The sequence below is a fragment of the Polistes canadensis genome, unplaced genomic scaffold (genome assembly GCF_001313835.1).
Source record: "Polistes canadensis isolate GaletaPanama2010 unplaced genomic scaffold, ASM131383v1 scaffold_184, whole genome shotgun sequence".
Classification (NCBI taxonomy): domain Eukaryota; kingdom Metazoa; phylum Arthropoda; class Insecta; order Hymenoptera; family Vespidae; genus Polistes; species Polistes canadensis.
In genome coordinates this window covers 268681-281565 of record NW_014569731.1, presented here as the reverse complement: position 1 = coordinate 281565, position 12885 = coordinate 268681, and the positions used below count along the sequence as shown (strand labels likewise).

Here is a 12885-nt window from a genome sequence, read left to right as displayed (position 1 = left end):
ATGGTGGTGGTGGTGAGAACGCTAGGGGTGGGATTGAAAGGAAGGATAGGGAAAGGAATGAGGGCTAGTGGGCTAGTAGTTCGCGATAAGACATCAGGAGTGGATTGTCATTGTCGTCGTCTTTGCGGTGTCTATTGTTGCGACGATTATTATAATTCGATTCGTAAATGTTGAAATTTCGTTCGTGAAAATTTCATTGAAAAATTGTTCGTTCGGTTGATAGACAGGGTGAGATTAAACTGAGAAAGACACAATAACGGGTTTCTATCAAATTTAGATCTATATATATGTATTTAATATCATGTATACATATATATAGATCTTGTAGATATTTTTCTTTCTTTCCCTTTTTTTTTTTTATATTTATATATGTATGTCTATATATTTTCTTTCTTTTTTTCATTCTTTATGTCATCGTTAGCATAAATTTTTTCAAGGGAAGAGGTCGATCAGTGCGCAAGAGCGCGCGGATTATCAGCTCACATGTATCAACTATATGTCCTTTCGAAGGAACTTGGAAATACTCGAAGAGGATCGTTCGCCGAATATCAACAAGGTGGCGATCGATCCTTATTTTACTTCTGATTGCTTCGATCACGGTGAATGTACGATTATTATTTTTTTTTTCTTACAACGTCCGATATTTGCCGAGCGACCGTTTCACTTCTTTCATTTATTACTTTTTCTTTTTTAATTTTTTCTTTTCCCAAAGAAAAATACATTTTGTAGGACAAAATAGGCGAGGTGAATGATTTCCTGACGATTCTATGAATGAATTTCTACAAAAGATCAAACGTAATGATTAATGATAATTTTGTTGATTACGGTTTATGTCGAAGATAAATCAGAGGGTTGGAAAGGATAGGGGATAAATCTAGTTAATTTTAGGTTGATAATAATTTTCTTTTTATGAGTTGCGTCGAAAGTAATTGCGAGGATTGGAAAGGGGAACCGATGTTGAATTAAAATTTTTTTCTATGGAAGTATTCATATTGAATGATACTTTTTAGTTATTACATTCGTGACTTTTCGAATTAAATTAATTTAAAAAAAAAATGATTTCATCATTTTTCTTATAAATAAATCATCAAGAAAACAATTTTGTAATTGTATATGTATGAGTTTTATGGTATATTGTAAAAAAACTTTTTGCTTTGTTTTAATTGAAAAGAACAGAAAAAACAATGAAATGATAAAATAGAAAAAGATGGTAGACAAAAAAAAATTGTTGAAAAAGTTTGGGTCAATCTGGTGCATCGAGAATGTTAATTACTGAGGCCGCAAGATATTGGATAGTCGAAAGAAATTAAGTTTCTGACGAAGAATTTAAAAGTTTTCTATATTTTTCTTGAGGCTCTTGCCACGTATAACTCTGTACGTTCATTTACATATTTTCAAGTTGTTTTACTCACTTATTTAAGATTTATCTTCTTCGGTGAAATTGACAAAAGATTTTCCAATTTTGCTATAATTTATATAAATTGTATATACTCATAGATTAAAAGAAGAAGAAAAAATAAAGAAGATAAAACATAAAAATAAAAAGAATTACTTATATCTTTAACAATTTATTTGATTGAAGTCAAATGCTTATATTTATTTATATAAATATATATATGTAAGATTTAAAAGAAGCAGAAGAAATAAAGAAGAAAAACAATCATTATTTATTGTTTTAAAAATATACCTTTATAGTATTATTAACGCAGAAATCAGAATCCGCAAGTAGTAATAACTGATTAAAGTCAGACGTTTACTAATTTATATAATGACATGTAAACATAACATTTAAAAGGAGCAAAAGAACAAAAATAGATTATAGTCAGATGTTTACCCGATGCATGAACAAATCGTTTATTTTCTTGTTATAATATACGTTTCTAATCGTTTTAATTATTCGGAAGAGGTTGCATACAATGTTAGAGTAACATGCGAGAGACATTAATAAAGCGCGAACATTGAACGTTTTAATGTAACAAATTGTTATTGGCTAGGAGAATGTCGTAGCTTGATAAACCTTTCCCCAGAGAACAAATTTATTTCACGTATACGTACTACCTTGAACAAGTCCAAATGTTTTTGTCTTATGGTATATCCTGGTTTGTTAGTTACCATTGTAAAAACAAGTATCGTGTTTACCTATGCGAATAATCTACTTTTTGTACCTTCTTCTTTATCTTCTATTTCTTTCTCTCTCTCTCTCTCTCTCTCTCTCTCTCTCTCTCTCTCTCTCTGATTCGTTACTTGACCAACAATGAATAATACCATGTGCACAGTTACGCTAGACTTACTTTATTTCTAATGGGATTTGGTTTTGTAGATTGTTCCAAGGAAAAACTGATTTATCCTGAAAGAAAATTAAATACTATTATTTGATATATTTTAAAAGCATGTATGCATATATATATATATATATAGTAAAGAACAAATGAAGTATTTTATTTCAAATAGGGTAATTTTTAATTTTACGAATTCCATGGAATTCGCTAGACTAATTGACAAAATGTTAAAAATTGTATAATATAAACAAACTGATGAAAACGCGCTTAACGTAAATTTGATACGTTTTTTCGATTCTTGATTTATTTCGTATCTTTTTTTTCTTTTTTCTCTTTTTTTTCTTTTTTTCTCTTTCTCTTCTCACCATTTAATAATACAATCACATTGAAACCGACAATTTGACGTGTTATACCGTTTGTACTCCGTTTATTCGAAAAGTAATGCATTTCACGTGCGTACGAGCTCAGGTAATTTTCTGATGCGCGATCGATACCCAATACGAGCCTTGAATATTTGCATAGAAAACAGTATTTCGCAGCTTGTCTAGGTGGTTACATTTTTCGATTTGATATTCGTAAATTTGACTAATGTCATTTCCGGAGTTATTGCTTTTCGTAACTTCGACAATTTTTCTATCTCTTTTCATCGTAGCTTCGTATTTACCTTTTATTACTATGAACGAATTTTCTTTTTTAAATGGACATTTTTTTTTTTCCCAATTATTTCTCGCAAATAGTTTAGAAAATTAATTTTTACGGCTTGTTATTTCTTTTCGTTCAGATTTGTTTTTTTTTTCGTTTTCCTACAAATTTAATATCCATTTTTGTATTTTTTATTTTTCTTTTCTTTTTTTGTAGCAAAGCTGATCACATGTATCAATGTTTTCCACGATCATCGATAAGTCAGTCGTGTGATATAAAAGCACGACCAATTTGATTCAACAGGTTATGTCGATGTAGGGACAGAAAAAAAACAAATGAATAAAAAGTAGAAAAATTACGAATAGATCGGTCCGTGTATTTCTCGTTGTGATCTATCGCAGTTCGAATGAAACAACGAGATTCGGCCGATAAAATTTATCCATAAATCTCTGTCCGATATATACATACATATATATATATATATATGATATATACGCATAAACATATATCGATAGCTCACGAGGCGTGTATAAATGTATATATAGGATGTACTATTGTTCCTAGATTAGAGCGTGTACCGATTAGAAATTCTAACGACCGACAAACATAACCGGCGAAAGCCATTCTTTCGTTTTGTTACTTTCCTTTCTTTTGTTTTATCAAAACGTAACAATACGTGCTCGTAACTGTTATTATTGCTTTGGGATTTTGATATTTCCTTAATAACTCGATTAGAATACAAATGTTCATGTAATAAAGTGCACTCGTTACGAATTTGAAGGATACTTTGTACTTTGAGTATTTAGTTTAATAGAATTTTTAAGAGATGAGTAGGAGTGGTAAAATGTTAGAAATATATTCTAAACTCTCGTCATGATAGTCATCAAATTTTTATATTCATGTGTAAACGTTTTGAAAACACAAATTAAATAATATCATTATTTTTGAAGATATGAATAATATATAAATTATGTTCAATAATATTTTGTTCGATTGAAAAAATATATATTTTTTTCATTCTTTCATTTGAATTCTTTGTGTAAAATTAAACAAATAATTATTTTTAGTTGGCGTTTGAAATGATATCTAATTTTAAAATAGCTGTTAAAATTTAAGCTAGTCCGTTAGTCAAAACGTCTCGAATTCTTCAAGCTTTCCGTATAAATTCACACGAAAGGTAATATTATTAGAGAAAATGTTCATTTGATCCGGTTGCAGTCATGACCAATAGTAGTAGTAGTATCAGCAACCTCGTTACCAGCCACGTGTTTTTTGGTCTTAGCCGCAGCTTTAAAAAAAGGGAAAGAGAAAGTAAAAAAAAAGAATAAATATTGTGTTTCCAGGGTGAATAGAACAGGATGGAAATAAAATTGAGAAGATAAAGGAAAAAAAAAAGAAAAGAAAGAAAGGAACTTGGTGATCATCAAAAGGGGTAACGATATATTTTTGTTCATAGTCGAGGTATAGGTACGCGTAGTGTTATTGTTTTATTGTTAGTTGAATGTAACTAACGGTCGCTCGGAGCGTTGTGTCGGTACGTGTTTTTGTGGAGTATAAAATTGAACGAATGAAATTGGACGAATGAAATTGGACGAATGAAAGAAAGAAAGAAAGAATTAAAGAATGAAAGAAAAATATATATGTATGTACATGTTACTGTGTTAAAACGCGAAATCTTTTAATCTATAGAATAACTAATTATTTCATGGAATAATTAAATTGACCAGTTAAAATATAAAATAAGGCAGAATTGCATAGAAGAATATGCATTCACATGCATAGAATAACTAGTTAAAGGGGTGTATAATAAAATTCTTGTTATATGCTTTTCCTAAAACGCCTAGTTATTCCATGCAATACTTAGTTATTTTATACATTAACGGAATTAAACACTTAAATGGTGATATATATATATATATATATGTATTATAAAATTGGTTTGTTCGAAGTAACTAATTAATAAATTTTCAGCACTGGGTATTTCAAGACGTAAAGATTAATCAAAGGAACGATGAAAGAGAATTAGGATGTGCGTTGGAGTGTTAAAGACGAGGGTTAAGATTTTGGAACAATGTCGTCTTACCGGGTTCGTTCCTCGTGAAAGAGCTGCGTTGTTGTCTGTTGCTGGTGTTTCTTCTTAAAAAGTAGCCAAGTTTCAAGACACGAAGAAGAAGAGGGTGGGAAAGATAGAAATAGAGAGAGAAAGAGAAAGAGAGAGAGAGAGAGAGAGAGAGAGAGAGAGAGAGAGAAAGAGAGAGAGAGAGAGAAAAAAAGTAAAAAGTGTTGTATTGTTAAAGTATCACGTTAAATTTGCATTCTTGAATGATAACGCGAGTAATCGAAAATTCATGTTGGTGTATTTCTTTTGAAAAAGTAGGCACGTTTGAAAGGGTAGAAGAATATTATTGTGTGTATTGATTTTGAAGAGGGTGGGTTTTTCTATAGAAATAAAGAAAAGAGTGCAGTGTAGTTAAATAATTGTGTTGAATTCGCGTCGTTGAACGATGACGGTCTTCGATGATTTCGCATTAGTGTGTTTCTTCTTAAAAAGTAGTCAAGACAAAAAGTAGTGAAGACAATGGGAGAAAGATATAAATAGAAATAAAAGAAAAAAAAAGTAAAGTGTGTGTTCTCGAGCGATGACTCGGCGGGCATCGATGATTCCAATGATCGAGGTTGAACGAATGGAACCTTACGAGGGTTTCTTCCTGGAGTCTCTCGAAGTGGAGAACATGTCGTCGCTGATGGACGTAGAGCTCGACAATAGTGAGACAGTGCGATCGGTCGTGAAGAGAATATTGAACGAGAGTGATTACGAGCTGAAGATTGTCCTCAAAGAGGACGGTATCACCGGTGTAGGAGGAATAGTTGCGGCAGGTGTAGGAAGTGAAGGAGGAGCAGCTGCTGGAGGTGGTGCGCGCACCGACGTAGACAACTTAGGACTGAACAATTGGTGGGCGATGTTAGCACTGGTTCTCGTAGTTGGCACAGCCGCCGGTAATATTTTGGTTTGCCTTGCCATTGCTTGGGAAAGAAGATTACAGAATGTAACCAATTATTTTCTTATGAGTCTTGCCATAACTGATCTTATGGTCGCCATCTTGGTCATGCCATTGGGTATTCTCACTCTCGTTAGAGGTAAGACATCCTGATTGGATCTTATATTGTAATTCTAATATTAATTATTAATCTTCAAATATTCATTGTAATCATCGATTTTTTGATATTTCTTTTATCGTTCTATCACTTATTTTGATAAGATCTATAAATTATACATTAAAAATGATTTGATAATTATTTGATACTCGGGATATTACTTTACATTAATAACGATTATAGATTAGTTGCGTTTTTAAAGTTATCTATATTAATCAGAGAAATGACGAATCTCAATAGGGAATTTATAACAGTTGCGTATATTATGAAGAGAGAGGGAGATTATTTAAATATTCGGCAAGATGTAATATCCTGTCCCCATTCGTCGTCCTTTGCCATTCGTAATTATTCACGTTTGACGATCGAATCGTTCGTGTCAATTATTTATTAATGCGACGTGACGCGACGCTACGTGACGTTCAATTTGACGTTTCCGATTATTCCTAATAAATATCTTGATACGAGATACGATCGTACTTTTTTTAAAATATATATAATTTTATTTTATTTGTTTATTTTTACCTCAAACTACAATCATTTCTATACAAATGTATGCATGGTACCCAAGAAAGTAGGTGAAGGAGAGGGGAATGGAATGGAAGGGTGGAATAGTTTTTCTGTGTCTCGTTTTTCATATGGTCATTAATCTTTATGGTGCAACCGAAAGCAGAAACGTTTGGTGCATTCAATTCGCGTTAGATTATAAGTAATGGGAACGCACGCTATTCTATGGTAGAACGGTGGTTGTAGATCAGCAGCTGCTGTACAGTAGCACACAAGATTGAAAAGCGTGCTGGATTTATTTGCCAGCTTCCAACTGACGGTTTTTAGCTCTTAAACGTTTTTCTCGATTCACTATCCATCTCGAGGATCGTCTACAACGAACGAAGATAAAGTACGAGGATCCAAGGATTTTGGACATTTACTACGACTCATTCTAGCAATATCGTTGATGTACTTGATAAAAAGTACAAATAAAATAGTCGTAGTCTTGTAAGGTTGGTAAAACTGAGGCTTTGATAGAAATCTGTCGATCGTGTTCGAGTTATAAACTTTATAGCGAGTCATTGAAATCTTCATCAAGTTGATGTATTTCTCAATAATGGACGAGGAACTTGACTCTTTTCTTTTTTCTTTCTTCTCCTGATGCATCACCGAATTCGAGTTTCCTTTTGTACCGAGATTGTCTCTCTGTCCTCGAACGTTCAAATGAAGATTTACCGAACAAAGAGAAAAATAGAAATATAAAGAGGCTAACTCGAGCGGTAAGTGGTCAAATAACATAGAAAACATCATTGAGATTGCATCTGTAAGTACTCTTGGACTTTTACGAAAGCTAACGAGAATGAATACGGCCTTCTTCGAATCGAATCGACGCTGAGCGTCGAATTTACTCTCCTTTTTCGAATTCAAGAGTTCACTTTCGAGGAGCAATAAGAAGGAGTCGAGGAGATTCCTTCGAGTGGCACTCATCCTATTCGACCTTCGATCAAATTCGTTCATTTCTTTGGTATTGCGAGAAAAGAAAATGAAGTTATATAGCGAACACAAAATCTTATTATTTCAATATTAAATATTTCCTTTTATTTATCATTCAAAGAAATCTTGTAAATAGTTTATGTGGTACGTATATATTTGATGGTGTTAGTATTTACAATGAAAAAGATCATAAATCCTTTCTATGTGTATACTTTATTACAAATTAACAATGAATAATCTAAAAGATCAAGAATTCTTTCTATGTGTATACTTTATTACAAATTAACAATGAATAATCTAAAAGATCAAGAATTCTTTCTATGTGTATACTTTATTACGAATTCTCTTTATCATTTTTATATCCATACATAAATTATATATCATATATATATACTTACATACATGCATAAAAATGGATTGTGTCTAAAGTTAGGTTTACTACAGGTTCTAACCCGTGGAAATTCCTAACGTTCCTGTTATTGCGTTCTATTATTTTAAGGTAGGTCGTTTCTACGACCGCACACGATTTCACTTTGAACGGAGACACTTGGCAAAGGATTCGAATGGATTGTTTTTAAATTTATTTCCGGAAATTCACCATTTATGGAGTTTATTCTTTATTAATAATCTTAAACAAATTTATTTTATTTAACTTCATTGATCATGCTACCAAGATTTATTAAAGCCGTATGGTTGTATTCAGATTACTTTGAACATTTACTTTTTCTTAATTTGTTTTTTTTTTGTCTAAACACTGAACTCGCAAAAAATTCTGTCGTCTGTTTCAACATTTTTTGACTGTTTTGCTCAAGTTTGCTATCAATTAAGTCCTAAAAAATCAAAAGATAATTGACCGACTATAAATGGATAATCTTCAAGGTTTACGAATAAATCCAAATAGAAAATATAAAGTCTTCTCGATTCGTTAGTTTCTATCGATGAAGAAGGATTACCGTTTTGTTAGTTACTCCCTTTGTAATCTCTTCGAAACTAGGAAAGGATTAACTGCCGTTTTCCCGTTCCAATGTGAAATGACCCTCCTTTTTCTTTTTCCTCCAACCATCACACAATCATCCCTTATACAAAATAAAGCAATCGATAAAAAGCAAAACGAAAAGTGTTTCGTTACTCGTAAAGTGTTCGTTTGCGTTCAATGTTAATTTTTATCGATTTTGCTATACAACAACCACTTGGGTTTTAGTTGTCCACTTTCGTTATGTTTACCATTCGATCTATAGCAAATGTTCTCTCCAATATAACACTTAATGCTCACTTAATTAGGCTTGCATTTGTTAAATCTCCGAGTGTTTGTACAATCAAATGTCTTGTTCTTCTTATTTTATTTTTTGCTTTCTTTTTTTTTCTCAACGATCTTGATTTATACGATGGGAAATAAAAAGGGGATTGGCAAATGTTACGGGGAAATGGAAAGAATAAAAGGGAGGGATAAAAAGGAGTGAGTAGTCGGATTTGAAAAAAAAGAAAATAAAGAAATAAGATAAAAAAAAGAAAAAGGAATGTTTCTGTACTTTTAGACTTTTCTTTATCTCTTCTTACGTCTACTATGACTTCAGGGAACAATATTTACCATCGCTACATTATTCAACGATAACATCGTATCTCAAGTGTTCCTCTATGCGTTGCATGCTAAGAAATGCAGACGTATGTTGTTTCTCTCCTACCCCCTCCATCCTTTTTTCACTCTCTCATACACACTCTTTTTTTCTTTCTTTTTTGTCGGGTCTTGGAAAGTTTACCATTTTTCATTTTCTATGGCCTATTTTTCTTTTTCATAGAATAACGTTCGTCAGTCGATTCATAAGACGTGCGTGTCTCGTTTTCTTCTCAGTCGTTTTCATCGAACACAGGAAACACGAATAGTTGGTAAAGTTTGCTCATGCAATGCTGACTTAGGTATTACTAACGTCGTTAGTATTATAACAAGATTTTTCGTGCATAATTCGTTCTCGCATGACTTTTAAAGTGGATGTGTTTTAATACATGGACTTGAACATGAATTTTGATTTTTCTTACGAAATGATACTATACCCATTATTCATTTTTATTTTCTTTTGAAAATATTTGAGAACAATGATCAATGAACAATGATAAATCGTAAATTATTCTTTTCCTTTTTCTTCCAATTGCGTATGTGTTGAACGAACGCGCGTATATGTGTGTGTGTGCGCATAAAAATAAATTGGTCGCTTAAAAAAATGGTATCGTTCTCGATCTTCTCAGTGATCTCGCATGATCAATGAGGGTTGCCAATGAAGGGTCTTTGGAGAGTAAACCGACTGGTGCACTCGAGACTCTCGATACAACAAGTGTCTGTGGCAATGAAGCGTTTTGCTGTCAAAACAATACTGCAAGCATTATACGTATGGAACCGTACGGTACGGTACGGTACGCTACGGTACGGTACGCTACGGTACGGTACGATACGCTACGGTAACGACGTAAAAGTTCAAGAGATTTTGAGAGAGCTTCTCTATACCATTCTTTTCTATTTGCACATTCACGTTGATAAAGAGAGTATATTACCAAATTTTTTGGATTACAAACACTGTTGAGAGTGCATATTTCTTTAAATGATTTCAATAAACATCAGCGATTTGAGATTTTTTTTCTAAATAAATCTATTATTACCATGCACCCGATTGATTTTAAACAATACTTTTCTTTCTTTTTTATATTTTGTATTAGGGAATGTAAAAATGTTTATCGGATAGAGCACTTGTTTTCTTACCTGAAATTGTTGTTATAAAAAATAGGTTCTTATTTGAAAAAAAAAAAAAAACAACTAATTGTTAGTTGGCCTTGTGTGTGAAATTATCTTGAAACTTTTCATCTAAAATGAAACTGAATGTAGCATAAAATAAAAATTAGTGAGGTTATATTTGTGCTGCATGTTATAATACAATATTATTTCGTTATATTAAATAAATAATTTTAAGTTAATAAAGTAATCTAAATATACAGGAGTATAAATTCAAATATGTAACTTCAAAGTTACACGCCTTTGAGAAGGGTTAAAGTTACGTAAAAAAAAAATATTTTGTTACAATTAAGATACAAATAATTCTTGATGAAGCTGGTTATCAAGCAGATAAAGTAGCACATATAAGAGGACGAATCATGTGTCAGGTTGATGATACCCCAGCTTTTGCGGCTGGCATAACGTCACCAGCAACATGTCCGGCAACGAGATGACGCGACGCCAAGCCTGTTTATCAAATTTACTTTTCGTTTTGCCTTTTGTTTTTGCTTTAGACGAGAAAGTAGGAAGGTGCCCTCTTGACATTTGAAAAATGTGAGACACCCGTCTACCTTGTTTACAACCTTATCCCGAATTAATGTCCTTTCCTAGGAAATCTTGACAACGAGCCACCATTTATCGACACGATGTTAGAATTTCTTCTTTTTTTTTATTTTTTTTTTCAATTTTTTTTTTGGCAATGATTTATTTGACAGGCGAACGAAGGTAGAATTGCTCTTTTAATTTAATTTAAAGAATTTTATGATAATTATCTGTTATCTCGATGAATATATTTTGTTCTTTTTTAATTGATCATCGATCGAGTCGATAAAATATTAAAATTATAAGGTAAAAGTACGTACAACTTGTGTAATATGATTGCCGTTGTAATTTAATATTAAATTTAATTACTAAATCTATTTATCAGTATCGAGGTAGTGTATCTTTTTCATTTGTATGCATTAAAATATTGTTAAGGATCAAATTTAAAACTGATTAGTAAAAAGTATTATCGGTAAATAAAATATTCTCTCTGGTGTATATTTATTTAAATATAAAATATTAAAAGTTTTCTATACAAAAAATATTTTATATATAAAAATGACGAATTAGCATTAGACGCATTGCAATTAGAAAAGAATTATTTTCATATTAATTCGCGCGGAATCGATTTCTTAAATACTTTAATTGAATAAGAATAAAATATATATATATATACGATAAATTAAAAGAAAAAAGAATAGAAAAACTTTAGAACTTTAACTCATGTCGTGGTATCACCATTGAAAATCCATGAAGTAGAAAAAGTCAGTCGAATTAACGTCAACGCGCCTATCACAATTGTCGTTTTAGCGTATATTTATTATCCCGGTGCGTTTAAAATTCGTCGAATGTAATTATTATTATCAAAACTCGATAGCAAGCTTCAGGGAAATTCGTGTACGATAACGAATAACCGAGTATGTATGGTTGTGCTGTTCGTGAAGTTTTAAATATATTGCCGGTTATTTGAAGTCATTCGGGTTGCTAATTAAAAATTAACGCTCGTCGAAACCAGCCAGTTATCTCATTTTCTTTTTTCTATTTCTCTTTTTCATCGAGTTCATTGCGGTAACGTATTTCATTAATTTTACTCACGCAATTGTAGCGAATTCGTTTCTGACGAATGTCAAAATCACTTCAATCGTAAATATCCTCCTTTCATATTTCTATCGTTGAAGATCTCTAATTTATTCCTAATTTCGATTGCCTTCCAAACGGCTAGCCTAATAATGATCGTAAAATGTTTCTAAATTCGCGAGAAAGATAAGAAAAGAATGAAATAAGTTCGATTAAAGAACTCTTTATAGCATTCTCTATCTCATTCTATCTTGTTCACTCTAATGTTCGATAATAACAGAACGGAGAGTACATTAGAGTTAATGGTTGTCGATTTATCGATTAACGCCTACTTTTTAGGCGCGTATCAATCAAGTTGCCCTCGCGGCGAACTTGATGGTGAACTTGATGACGAACTTGATGGCGAACTTGATGGCGAACTTGATGGCGAACTTGATTGGCGAATTTTGCAACATCGTCGCGGTGCTAACGCGATTGTTGCAAAATTCTGTCGACTCTCGGAAGTTACTTTTCTTTATTCCCCATTTTTCTATTTTTTTTCTTTCTCTCTTGTTCCCCGCAACCCCTTTCCCACCTTCTTCCCTACTTTCTTCTTTTATTTTTTCAGTCTCTGACGTCAGAAGAGCATACGAAGGTAACACGAGACGAGCACGAATTATTAGCACGAAAGGTAGAACGAACAAGGTAATGACGTTAAATCGTGTGGGCGAATTAAGATTAGCGCGAACGCGATATCTTTAATGGTTTCTCGGAAAGGGTGCGTGTATTAAATGAGATGATATCGTATTTAAATATGGATGATATACAAAAAAACTCCTTGAAAATAAATACTTGCTCGTTCATGGATAATACCAGTTCGTACTCGTCGTAAAATGTAATATCTGTGTATGTGCGTGGGTTGGGTTAGCGTAAACGCGTGGTTTCTCTTAAAAAGAAAAATATCAAATGGTA

The 12885-nt window shown here is 32.2% G+C and overlaps 1 protein-coding gene across 8 annotated transcripts in view; it reads left to right on the top strand.

Moving 5' to 3' along the window:
* Positions 1–12885, top strand: part of LOC106789461 — a 70838-nt gene continuing 57953 nt past the window's right edge. The window contains exons 1-3 of one of the 8 annotated variants that reach the window (XM_014753665.1): positions 1–228; positions 438–605; positions 4893–6059. In XM_014753665.1, the coding sequence (XP_014609151.1) occupies positions 5561–6059 (499 nt within the window). In that variant the 5' untranslated portion in view covers positions 1–228; positions 438–605; positions 4893–5560. Of the gene's footprint in view, positions 290–421; positions 606–4892; positions 6060–12885 lie in introns of all 8 variants that reach the window. The other 7 variants (XM_014753667.1, XM_014753663.1, XM_014753664.1 and 4 more) reach the window with 7 other exon arrangements.